Source organism: Protopterus annectens, chromosome 1.part0 (genome assembly GCF_019279795.1).
Source record: "Protopterus annectens isolate FY-2018-M chromosome 1.part0, PAN1.0, whole genome shotgun sequence".
Taxonomy (NCBI): domain Eukaryota; kingdom Metazoa; phylum Chordata; order Ceratodontiformes; family Protopteridae; genus Protopterus; species Protopterus annectens.
The window spans coordinates 1,314,206,907-1,314,220,310 of NC_056725.1; the positions used below are offsets into that span (position 1 = coordinate 1,314,206,907).

General features: G+C 38.5%; 1 protein-coding gene across 2 annotated transcripts in view; it reads right to left on the reverse strand.

Moving 5' to 3' along the window:
• The window catches only part of PDGFB (platelet derived growth factor subunit B), an 80,814-nt gene that overhangs the window by 46,654 nt on the left and 20,756 nt on the right, over positions 1-13,404 (reverse strand). For both annotated transcript variants that reach the window (XM_044066349.1, XM_044066341.1), the window contains exon 2: positions 8,618-8,717. In XM_044066349.1, the coding sequence (XP_043922284.1) occupies positions 8,618-8,717 (100 nt within the window). The remainder of the gene's footprint in view (positions 1-8,617; positions 8,718-13,404) is intronic.

Genomic DNA, 13,404 nt, shown 5'->3' on the forward strand with positions numbered 1-13,404 from the left:
CAGGAGGTGGAAACAAGCCTTTGGGCTAAGAGCTGCATGTTATCACGATAAATGTCAAGGATAAAAGGACATTTCACCCATCCAAGTACTAACCAGGCCGAACCCTGCTTAGCTTCCAAGATTAGATGAGATTGGGTGCACTCAGGGTGGTATGGCCGTAGGCAGGCCTACAGCACCTGGTATTCCCAGGCGGTCTTTGAACTTAGCTTACACAGATAAAAGTGAATGTATGGAAGAGGAAATAACTCCTGCTAAAATTCTCCAACAGACTGCCACTTGAACATGATTAGAAGTGCTTCATTTTAAAGGAAGATTTTTAAGAAAGGCTCTAGATCTAAACAATGGATCAAAAACAAATACACCTGGGCATTTCTTGTACTGGCTATGGCTGACATGGTTGACAGACATTTCTGTGATGCAAGTGAGCAGCTATAAGAAGTGCTTGAAGGAACATTTGTGCAAACTGAGTTGGATGAATACTGGTTGGTGTAAATGGTGTTCAGAAAGACTGTGTATGAGTGTGTGTGTGTGTGTGTGTGTGTGTGTGTGTGTGTGTGTGTGTGTGTGTGTGTGTGTGTGTGTGTGTGTGTGTGTACGGTGACTGTCTGAGCTGTCTTGTATAGTGATAGTGTTAAGGAAAATTTTTTCGTAAGGGAAGCTGCACATTAGGGTTAGGTGCAGGGTTACATTTAAGGTTAGCACACAGGGTTAGCAAAGATTACTAAACCTGCCCCCCCCACCATAGTGTGTGTTACCCTAACCCTGCCCCTAACATGCATCTTCCCTTACAAAAAAAACTTTCCATAAAGCTCTTTCCACAACAATATCACTATTCAGAAAAAAATTGAGCTGAACATATCATAGGGGTACATCACAAAAGAAAAATTCTTTCTTTTTTCAAAGAGCCGTGCCACTCTCATATGTTGTCTCAAATAACCAGGATAAAATGCTAATGCAACTGAGACATGCACAGACAAAACCAAAATACTCAGAAGTGTAACGGAGGAAGAATGGAAGTCACTCAGGGATGCTAAAAAATAAAACTTTAATGAATCAAATGCAACAAAATTATCACTTTCATCTCTCGAAAAAGAAACATCTCAAAAAGTCCTACGAAGTCTCCTCTCCTATTTGAGATTTTTTTTTTGCGAGACAAAAGTGATAACTCAATTATAGTACAGTAATCTCTATGGCACAGAGAAATAAAGACCTAATTACAAAGCAACTCAGACTGCACACACACACACACACACACACACACACACACACACACACACACACACACACACACACACACACACACACACAACACACACACACATGTGCGCGTGCACGCACGCACACACACATGACAACTTAGTAAAGGAAAAAGTATGACTGAGGTCCATGGCCTTTGACGTCTCACAAGAATGGGACAGCTGACATTAACATTACTGAGCTATTTATCTGCAGACTTGAAAATACTTTGTGTATTTCAAATGCTTTTATGCTGTATTCAGTAACCACAAGCAAGCTATTTATATTGTGACATTTAAGCTAAGGGGTCATGAAAATGATTTTTTTAATTTCAGTTGGCATTTCTTTATAGACTATAAGAAAAAGTATCTAGCTGGGTCCTAACATTGCTGGTAACAATGCATCTGACTGCTGAAAACCACTAAAGAGATATGTGCTGTATAACTTCTCTGAAACTAATTTCTGCTGTCAGTATTTGTTGACACCACTCAAATCACTGGCAGGTTCATCTCCAGGTGAGAAGACGGTCTCTGAGTGAGAACAGCCTTCCCAACTCTCTGTTAAAATCCTCAGCAGTTTACTAAAAGCTGGAACTGAAAATTTATGGTCAGCAGTTATGTCTTAGGTTAGCTGCATCATCTGCATTTTAAAGGTAACAGAACACACTTCACAGCTATAGGTATTAACATCCCTCTCAACCTCTTAGAGCAAGAGATCTGGACAAGACCTAAAATAATGATGGAGGACAAAGGCCCAGAAATATTTAAAAACTCAAATGTATCTCATTATTTGGTGACTTCAATCCTCAGTGATTTGCCAAAAGAACACAAAACACAAATTTTATGAGGAACAGACCAAAAATATGAGGCAAAAATCTGGACATTTGTGAAACTCTGGACTGCTGAGAGGTGTGGATATCAAACATGTGACACACTCTTCACTGCTTTTTGCAAGCAAGGCTCCCTTTTTTCACTCCGACTACGATCACTCACTCAATCAGACCCTTACTCTGCTCTACAAACGTAGTGTTCTTGACTGTGACAGTAAGCATTTGTTAGTAAACCAGTGTCTGAACATTCAGTTATTTACATAAATACCTAACTTAGAATCCTGTTACTGATGACTGATGACATGAAGATTATGCTATACTCAAAACACGCCCCAAAATAATGAATTTATCCTGAAACTGCCAGAAGACTGTATCATTTTCAGACAAAACAAAGTAGGGCAATTAAATTTCAAATATACTTCCTATCATGGCAGAGGTAACCAAGAACAGATGTAAATAATGAACCTCAAGCAGTGGGTACAATGAGCAGACAGTGGAACATATGAGGCTGTGCAGACCTGGGTGCCAGCCAAAATTACTAACAGCTAAGCATTCCTTTTCAAGACATTTCCAAAAGACACAAGGAATGATGAAATAACCCTTGACATTTATTATTACACAAATGAACTTTCTCCATGCCAAAAGCACAAAAAAGTAAGGGATGGAGAGGTCCCTGTTTTTTTTTTTTCTTGAAGATAACAATCTAACTTTACTGGTAAAACAGTTTAAAATTTAAGAATTCATTTCCATTAGTGAATTATGCTTGCATCCTCCCAAATGTACAGAAGCACAAAATACTACAGCTTTTTTATCCAGATGATCTAAGTAAAACTCAGTTCACATCAAATGTTTCAAATACAGTGTGAAATAAGTTACTTTAGGCAGGGGGATGAAGGAGCACAACTGTTAAAAAGAGTTAAGGGGGAATGAAGAAGGGAGCTATGCAATGACATGGTCTTATTTAAGTTTCAATAAAATCTAGTTTATCATATGCAGTGCTCATGGAAATTGTTACCTGAATTTAGAATGTGCAAAAAGACTAAGCTGGTAGAAGTGTGTGTGTGTGTGTGTGTGTGTGTGTGTGTGTGTGTGTGTGTGTGTGTGTGTGTGTGTGTGTGTGTGTGTGTGTAATATATCAAGAGATATCAGAGTTGTTGGCCTAAAAGCAAAAGAAAAGGGCCAACCATCTTTAGTGGATGACCACAGTATAGACTATTAAATGCATGGCAAAATTCCAGTAAAGTGAATTGCTATAGTGGTACTGAGACTTATCTTCAGACTCCAGTAGCTCTCTACTTCAGGGAGAGAAGAAGATGGAAACTGCAAAAGCTTTGCTAGAAGCTTAGAAGACGAATAACCTGATAACGAAAGGTAATATACTCTTGCTACACACTAACATAGTGGCTGGAAATTAGTCACAACGTGCCTTGTTATGATCTGTGGTACAGGCCAAGAATGAACTACCTTTAATAACTGCAAATATCAACCTGTCGTAAGGCACAATGGAAAACATACAGAAGGAAAGGATGAGAAGCGGGGTCCGAGTACACAGATAAGGTTACACACACACAAACAAAGAAAATAAAATAACCTGCTCTGCAAATTTATGTTTTTATGACATTGTATTTTGCACACAGCTCCAGTTTACCAATATTAAATACATTTTGAAAGAAAAAGGAGACAACTAGAATGGCTAAAATAATGAACTTGAAGGGTTGCAATGAAAAGAGGAAAGAAAAAGCAAACAAAAACGTGAGGAAGAGGAAAAGGAAAGATTACAGAAACAGGCCAGAGAACAGACAAATACATTATCCTGCTGGTCAAGGTAACACTACAGATAGAATGTTACAGTGGAGTAAAGAGCAATATGGAAACAGCTGTATTAGAACAGTGGAATGAACAGAAATTCAGCCTAAGACAGTTACCTGGGGTGGGGGATATGTACTAAGAGGCAGGAAAACCGAATGACATACTGAACAAGTCTGCTGTGTCTCAGTATTTACAATGTGGACATATGTCACTTCTAAGTGAAGAATGGTTCAAATGGTAGCATTCACAGAGAGGAAGAATGGAAGAGGAAAAGTGACAATAGTTTTATCTGAGATCTGTGAAACTAGGAAAATGAGCAGGGAATTATATTTATGAGTACTAAAATGACTGGCACATCCCTTGAGACAAGACTGAATTAATAGTTGCCTTCAGGGACTGAAATAACTGATATGCTGTAAAGACCAACGTCAAAATAGTATGATGTTGCAAGAGGATAAGTCCCATGCGATTGTCAGGATGGAACTGGCTAGTCTTATATCCCATGAATAGTAAACAACATCATTCTGTGGGGCAGGCAGATAAAGTTCCTGAAAGCAATCTGCCAAGCAGATGGGAAACAGTGTGAATTCAAACAGCGCGCACACACACACATACACACGCACACACACACACACACACACACACACACACACACACACACACACACACACACACGCACACACAGAAAACTTGCACACAAAGATATGCATTACATGCATACACAAATATGCACACTAAAAACACAAGAGAAGAGCAAATCCCGAAAATCACTCTTCTCCTACTCCTATAAACTTCTTTTTGCAGGGAGAGGCAAGCCTCTTGCACACCCACTAAACTTATATATACCAAGTCTGAGATCGCTATACTTCAGAGAAAAGGGAATATTCCAAGAAATGGCATCTCTGACTTGGTATATGTAAATCCATTCTTTCAGCCATTCAGTCTCCGTATTATGGGACTCACTGTAGCAGGTCCTGACGTTTCAAATGGTTACTGTGTAGGTGTGCATGCATGTATGTATGTGTGTACATGTGCTGAGTGTATACATTCAAATTTCTTATTTGGATTGCAGTCGACTCAAAAACTCTGGATTATAATCCAATAAACCCTAATTCAGTGAACTTCAGAAATGGGCTTTAGCATAGGTCCTTCAGAGGAAAGGGGTAGATTTTGCTCTCTTTTTTCCTTGTGATCAATAAATCAGGTCTCATTAGACTGTGACTAACTCTGTTGGATTGTGATTGATGATCCATAACTCCATCACAATCCAGTTGATGGCATATATACATACATACGTACATATACAAATACATATATGGCTGCAGTTGATTTTTTCACAGCACACATTCATTGCATGCTGCAATCCTATTTCTTCATGGTTGTATAACCGTGAAGTTAGTATATTTAATTTTTGGAGGGGTTGGTCAGGATTTCTCATTCTTTTGGTGATCAGAAATGAAATGTATCTGTTTCATTTGTTCATTTGCGATACATTATTTACTTGTTTTTGTGTTTTGATGAAAGAGATTGCTGATGAAATTTCTAGATGTATTTCATGTTAATTCATTGATATAAAGGAATGGGTTCCTATCTAATGGTCGAATTAACAGAATGCCGAATTACACACTCCCAAGACGAGTTTGCCGAACTTACACATTGCCGATCAGTTAAACTGCCAAATAATATTACGCCTAATAGAACATGAACTCTACCTGAACGTATCCCATAGCGTACCTCATACAACATTAATCATGGTGGACTTCACAAGCAAAGCACCAGAAACTTAAGGTAAGCTTAAACACACTAGTACACACACCCCCTACTTAAAAATACTAACTCCGAGACCGCACTACAGTGGGGAAACACGTAAATTCACTTTCAACCACTGTAGTGTGCTTTTGCATTGTGTTATTTGGCAGTTTAACCAATCGGCAATGTGTAAGTTCGGCAAACTTGTCTCGGGAATGTGTAATTCGGCATTCTGTAAATTCGGCCATTAGATAGGAACCCAAAGGAATATATATATATATATATATATATATATATATATATATATATTTTTTTTTTTTTTTTTCAAAATCCCATATTATTGAATCCCACTTTATCGACACTAAAAATGCAGAACTCCCACTTTATTGATCGAAGCAGTGGAACAACGAAGATCTTCCCAGGGTAAGTAACCACTTACCCAAAAAGAAACAAAACCCAAACCACACTATTCCTAACCCACACACCCCCTAACTAAACATACCAAGCTGGAGATCGCACTGCAGTTAGGAAAAGGGCAAAGTTTACAGTCTTGCATAACAGGTTACTTACCCTGGGATGATCTTCATTGTTCTGCTGCTTCGATAAAGTGAGAGGTCAATATTTTGAGTGTCGACAAAGTGAGATTCGATAATATGGGATTTCAACATATATATATATGGTTCTACCTGACTTCGTCGACAGCGCAGAAGACCGACAGCGGAATTCGGAGCTCCAGAAGATCGAAAACGAAGAAGACCGACGCGAATCGCGAGTGGCAGAACATCGACAATGCAGAAGACCGACACGACGGATGACAACACCAACGCCGAGGATGCCGACATGGGGAAAGGCTGTGTGAGTATGCGGTAGTGACGGACGTTAGGGTGCGAGGCAGGTAAGTGTGGAGATTGACGGTCTGTGGGGATAGGGGTGGGTTAAGTGAGTTAGGGTTAGGGAGCGATAGGGGTGGGTTAAGTGAGTTAGGGTTAGGGAGCGATAGGGGTGGGTTAAGTGAGTTAGGGTTAGGGAGCGATAGGGGTGGGTTAAGTGAGTTAGGGTTAGGGAGCGATAGGGCGGGTTAAGTGAGTTAGGGTTAGGGAGCGGGTAGGTAAGTGTGCGATAGTGACGGACCTTAGGGTTAGGGTAAGGTTTAGTGTGGGCTTGTAAGGATTTTGGTGTGCTTGTGTGTGTGTGTGGTTTGTGGAATGGGGATGTGTTTTGTTTTAATTGTTATTGTGGTGTGTGCAGTGTATGGGGTTTCGTGTTTGTGTACCGTCGGTTATTTCGTTGTCGGTTATGTGTGGTTTCGTGTTTATGGACTGTCGAATATGTGGTGTCGGTGATGTGGTTGTCGGTGTTGTGTGGTTTCGATTATGTCAGGTAGAACCATATATATATATATATATATATATATATATATATATATATATATATATATACACACACACACACACACACACACACACACACACACACACAAAACATCTACTGTGCTCTCCTGTCCTCCAAGTTGCTCTTGAAACTGGTGCATTAGGGCTCCATTAAACTAACAGACTTTGGTGCTTCATTACTACCATCAGTAATTATGAAAGACTAACTTATCTTATTCAAATCAATTTACCAGTATAGTTACAGCCTTGCAGAAAATAATCTATACTTTTCCAAAATATAGCACAAACAATGCTTCCATGTCCATACTTTCCAAGGGCATGCATTTTCTCCTGTATTCTCCTTTTTTAACTCTTACTTTCATTTGAAGGTTAATTTTATTAAAGCTAGTACAGCTGTCTGTAACAAGTAAGCTACTGAAATATCTCAGCTTCACCATAGCTGTCTTCTGAACAGCTAATTCAATTGAAGCTGGGCACAAAACAGCCTTAAAAAGTTATGCTGCTAATTTAAGAATTTGTAACTATTGTCCATACTGTGGAATCAAACAGAAAAGAATTTCAGATAGGACAATGGCGGGTGAGGCAAGCATTTTCAATGGTGCCTCTCAGGCATAACATAACACAAGTGCAGGCATCAGAAAACCCTAAAGTATGGTAAATGAGGGGGGGAGGAAGAACGTTTCTAGAACCGTGCCAAAAGTCCAGTTGGCAAGGGGAACAAAGGCAGGAAATTCTGTTCCTCCACAGATAGCAGCTCAGCTGGGATTCCAAAGACCTTAGCAGACAAAACAAGGAATAGAAAGGGGGCGTGATTCTGAAGATTAGTTCAGGTCATCAAACTGAAGTGCACGTGGTCTTGTTATGGAACATTATAATTCTGACAGGTGACACACTATAGCTATTTTATCTTCTTGCTTCTTATTTAATTTACTGTGATACTGGAATGAACACCTTGCATTCTTAAATGATACTGAGCCATATCACTCTTAAAACCTAGATGAACAAATGAACCACCCAGTAGACACAAGTAAACGACTGACTGCAGAGTTTAAATGCACACAAAGAAAAAAGATTCAAACAGCCAGTGATAGAATTATGTCATGAAAATATGACTGAAGAGGCAGGATTCAATGAGGCTATTTCTGTGGTACTGACTGGCAACAGACTAAATGTCTAGTGAATAAGACATCCCGCACGAGTAGCATACCTGCAGTGTTCCAGGTATATGAAACTGCTTACAAATGTAAAGTGCTGAACTAAAGTCATTTCCAGTCATTTATGAAGCTCTTTACAAAACAAACAATGAAAAGCTTTGGTAGAGGAGCACATATAACAAAACTGTAATATTTCAGGAAACCTGCGGTTAGATATGACTTAAGAGATTCAGCATTGCTCTCACTGAACATAAATATGTATGCAATGAAGTGACCAATGAACCAGTTCCTGATTAAATGTATTCTGTCAAGACATTCAAAATGCCATTCAGACAATGCAGTCCAGAGCAGAGCTATGCTACTGCTACATCTGATTAGGCTTTATTTGGATGCCTGACTTTAGTCGCACACTAATTTGTATAAAATGAATATGGCCATCACAGATTTACCTACGGAGTCTATGTGAAGTGCCACTCGGAGGTCGTCAATTGAGTGGATGTTACTGCTACCCAATATGTGATAAATGTCTTCTGGGATTGGCTCTCCCTGCTGGACAAAGAAGGAAAACAAAAGCCAGTTAATATTTTGTTGAGCACATTTCAAATCACATCCACTACTTTATTCTAAATAATACTACACCCACCTTTCTTTACTAAATAATTATGTGTGAGATTAAATTAACATGCTTGGGTTGCATAAAAATATACACAGATATACAGTATAAGCTTGTCATCCTTTGTTTTCAAAAAGGACTGATCAAAGGTGTAATAGTGCATTTTCAACATAAGCATGCAAGAAAGTTAAGCCGACAGTATTATCTGCATGTTAACATATTGTAAATAGAACTGGCTAGTTTTGTAAACAAATATCACAAGCATGAACTCATATTACATTACAATCACCTTCCAACATTTTTATATAAACTGTGTTCTAAAGTCCTGTCTAACTGCTCCCACCATTGCCACAGACACGCACACACACACACACACACACACACACACACACACACACACACACACACACACACACACACACGCACACACAAGTTTTGCAGTTACTAGAAATCAGAGTGAGGCCTGTTCAAAATGACATAGCCTATGAGAGGTCACAATTACTCAGGAGAATTTGTAGTTCCTTCTTTTGAGTGTCTAACTAATGGTAGCAATCATGCATATGTGTTACAATGAAATGTAGCACCAAGCAGTCATTAGGGGTAGTTTTGTTTGCTTTAATATCTGTGGCCAGAACATGGCAGTTTTATAGCAATATCGATAACTCTCTTTACTTACAAAATAGCAGCATCATGCATCATTACGGTTACACTTTATTGGCTTGACCCACGAAGGTTTAGTGTTTAGTCTTTCACTTCATTTTGTTTAGCAGGGGTAGAGCACATTAAGCCAAAGGATTCTTTGCAAGGGAAACCATGGGAGAAAATTTTCATAACAACATGCCTAAGGCAGTTTTAAAGTAGCCAGATAACTGAAACATTTTGTAAGGTAAGCTATACATGTCATGGGTACCCTGCTGTAGAGGACGGGTGGACAGGCCGTGGTACATTATCAGATGGGGAGTCTTCCAAATCAGACAGAATGGTGCTACTACACAGGATCTACTTTCTGAATGTGCACTTTAATTATTAATGTTACCTACTTATGACAATAAATTACAGTAACCTCTCAGCGGCTACATAAAGCCAGAAATGAAGTATGCATATCACTATATGCAAAATCCACCTGAAGGACACTGTTAATATATTGTGCATAGTGTGTACTGGATGCAATACATGCTTGCAGTGACTGTGTCCTTTTCTGTCAGTGCCCATTCAGACATATGGGCTACATATCTCTTTGAATCATACTGCTGGCATGAACACATACAACATACATGCAAACCTTTTATGGGATTGTGCACTGTACCTGCAAATTATGTGAGAAAAGTGTTTCACTGCTTTTGACAAAAGTCCTACTAAGCAAGATGCATCCAGCATTCTACATCAGTAAAACTGACAGAAAGCTCAGAGAAAGGGTGTATGAGCACATATACAACATTAATAAAGGGAAAGTGGAGAATGTCTTAGCTAGGCATTGTGCTAGGCATTCGGATCATACCTTTCTCTTTAGAATGATCGGACAAGTTGTACCTCACACTAGAGAGGGCCCCTACCAGTTAGTACTGGAAAAACATGAACTGTTATGGCAGCTCCGTTTAGATGCAAATAGACCATCAGGTCTAAATGAAGTAACAGCTATAACTTGTATTTTAAAACTAAGAAGTTTGTCTAGATGAGACAGCCCTTTGAGCTACATTTAGTAATAAAAGAAACTGACATGAGCACATTTTATGTATATTACGAAGGATTGCATACATACACTTGTGTAGATAACTTTTTATATAATAATTGTTTAACAAACATAATTTTTAGAATATATTTTATACTGTAGACGTTATGTTTATTGTTGGATATAAAGGGTTTAATTATATATAGTTGCTTATGCAAGAATTGGTAGGATGTTTCTGTATGAAGAAAGAAGAAAAAAGAAAAAAGTTGTTTGGTGTGACCTTTGAGTTGATCAATTAAGTAATTAACGTGTAATTAAACAGAAGGGAGCGTGTGTCATTCACTATATAGGCATGAATTTTATCTGTGGCTGATCTGATGAAGTCTGGCTACTAAGCCGGATGAAAAGTGCTTCACATGTATTGTTTGTTTTATATATTTTTATTATATTAAAAGTGTGGAGTTCATTTGTTTGCCTCACAGTGGTCTTTGTTTGCATGTCTTTGGAATGTGGAAGGAAACTAGAGCACCCAGAAGAAACTCACATGACTACAAGAAGGACATGCAGACTCTGCACAGAAGGCACCCCAGCCAAGAATTGAACTGGAGATCCTCTTGCTGTGAGACAACAACACTAATCTCTGCATCACCACAGCCACCCAGAACACTTGACAGATATGCCTTTTTAAAACACAGAGCACCTGGTCTAAGACTTTATCTTTTGACCTTGTGACATTCAGTGCCAATACATGCTATCTTACAGACATCCTCGCAATGATTGATCCCCCAAGCCTGAGAAGGCCAGAACATACTCTATTAACATTCTGAAACCAGACTCTTTAAACATAGTATAACATCATAACATCCCTTAACTCCTTCAGCACTTACTTTGCCTTCAGTTATCTGTCAGTAGACTATAATTTGCTAATAAAGAGAATGCAGTTGCAAGGCACTTGAAATATAAAGCTACAACTTATGTGAAACTATAGCTTGCATAATTATGCATTTATACTACCTTTTGATTTTAACATAAACATATTATAAGCATTTTATTTGACTCATTTGTGAAGAATGTGCAAGTTAATATGTATTTTATGAAGAATAATCATGAGACATAGTATTTTCTGTAACAGATAGACACTCTACTGAACCAATGTACTGTACATGTGCAGTGCATGTACAAATCAACACAAGAAGTACGTTTACACATGCAAAACATAAGGGAAGCCATTTACAATTTTGGAATTTAGCTATAAGCTCACTATAATGCACTAATGTCAGACCGAGTATTTCTGAGAAATGGCTAACAATGCAGTACACTTATGGATTATGGGATTGGTGACATAGCAGATACAGGCACTTTTATATTAGGTGTGATTCCACAAATAAAAGCACTGATATAAAGTGAATGACTGTTGGAGATATGGCATTTGCAGAAAATCCAGATGCCATGCAGTAAAACAGTATGATATACAATGCAGTTCTCCACCAACACAGAACAAAATGTAAGCATTTATATTTATTTATATAGTTTGTTTACTGGAGTAGTACATTGATCACAACAAACTATTTGCAGGTACAGCCCAGGTGAAGAAATTCATAAAAAATAAAACAGAACAAATGTGCAAACTGAGTAATCACAGATGGTAGTTAGTTATATGGTTCAAAAAGATGCAGAGTATTGGCATTGCCAACTGAGAAAAAATGATCAGTGTTAACTGAGGGAAGAAGGACTATGGGGCACAACTGCCCACTGCTGACTAGGCAAACAACAATCAGAATTATTATCACTAGAAGATTGCTAGTAACTCCAGAAAAGGGGAAGAAGGTGGCAGTTGTATTCTTCTCACTTTCTTCCTCTTCCTCAAGATTATGTAATCTCAGAGTTGATAAATTTGTGGAAGTAGGAGCATTACATGGGCGGGGGGGCTTCAGGGGAGTTTTTTTGTGTGTGTGTGTGTGTGTGTGTGTGTGTGTGTGTGTGTGTGTGTGTGTGTGTGTGTGTGTGAGTGTTTGCATCCTTGAGAGTGTTTTTGTTCTAATGTCTTGGCATTGAATAAACTGCACATTGACAAAATGAAACACACTTAGTCATTGTAAACTCCAGTAATGATGGAGGGCAATGGCCTTTTAAGAGAATGCCGGAAGGCTTTGGGACACCAAGAGCAAATTTACTGGTACTACTATATTCTACAACCCATGTGACTGAGGCAGTGTCAGGAACACACTACAACGTCTTCATTTTCAACATCTTTTGCACTCAGCAGCCGCAATGTCTTCCATGCAAATAACCACTTAGCAACACTTACAAAACACCACTTAGCTCAGTTTGAATGTCACAGCTGCAAATTTTCACTTAAAAGTACATATTTTAGGTTTTATATTGCAACCAAACTACAAGCTGCAACTCACTAACTTGTGGATAATTTTCCTAGCCGACACAGTAAAGGACTTTTTTTAGCTTCTTCTGGAGTTGCATCTGTTGATAAATGAAGGAAAATGCAAAACACAAGGAGTCATCCAATCCTGCTGTTACTGACGTGAATTGTTTTTGCAGTATGCATCAGGCACATTTCTAGCATGTGATTATGGGGTTCAAAACCATGACATTTAGTACACATGCTATAACATGTTAGTTGAGGCACAGCACATTCATTGATCCCTTTTCTCATGTTATGCCATAAATACAATTTACAAAAGCTGTAGCAAAGATGTGTAAAGTATAATGTTAGAATGAAAAGCTAACCCCCTATAATGAAGATAAATAAAAAAGCATAAAATTATAATTCTACATGGTTATTTTCAAACTTCTTCCTTACACATTTGCACATTAAATCACACTGCTATATATGTACTTTATTCAGAAGACATCCCTGTGGCTGAAAAACACATATTTACAACACAAACCCCATGATCACGCACTCTGCATTTAGCACTGAGGCATGCCGGCTGGAG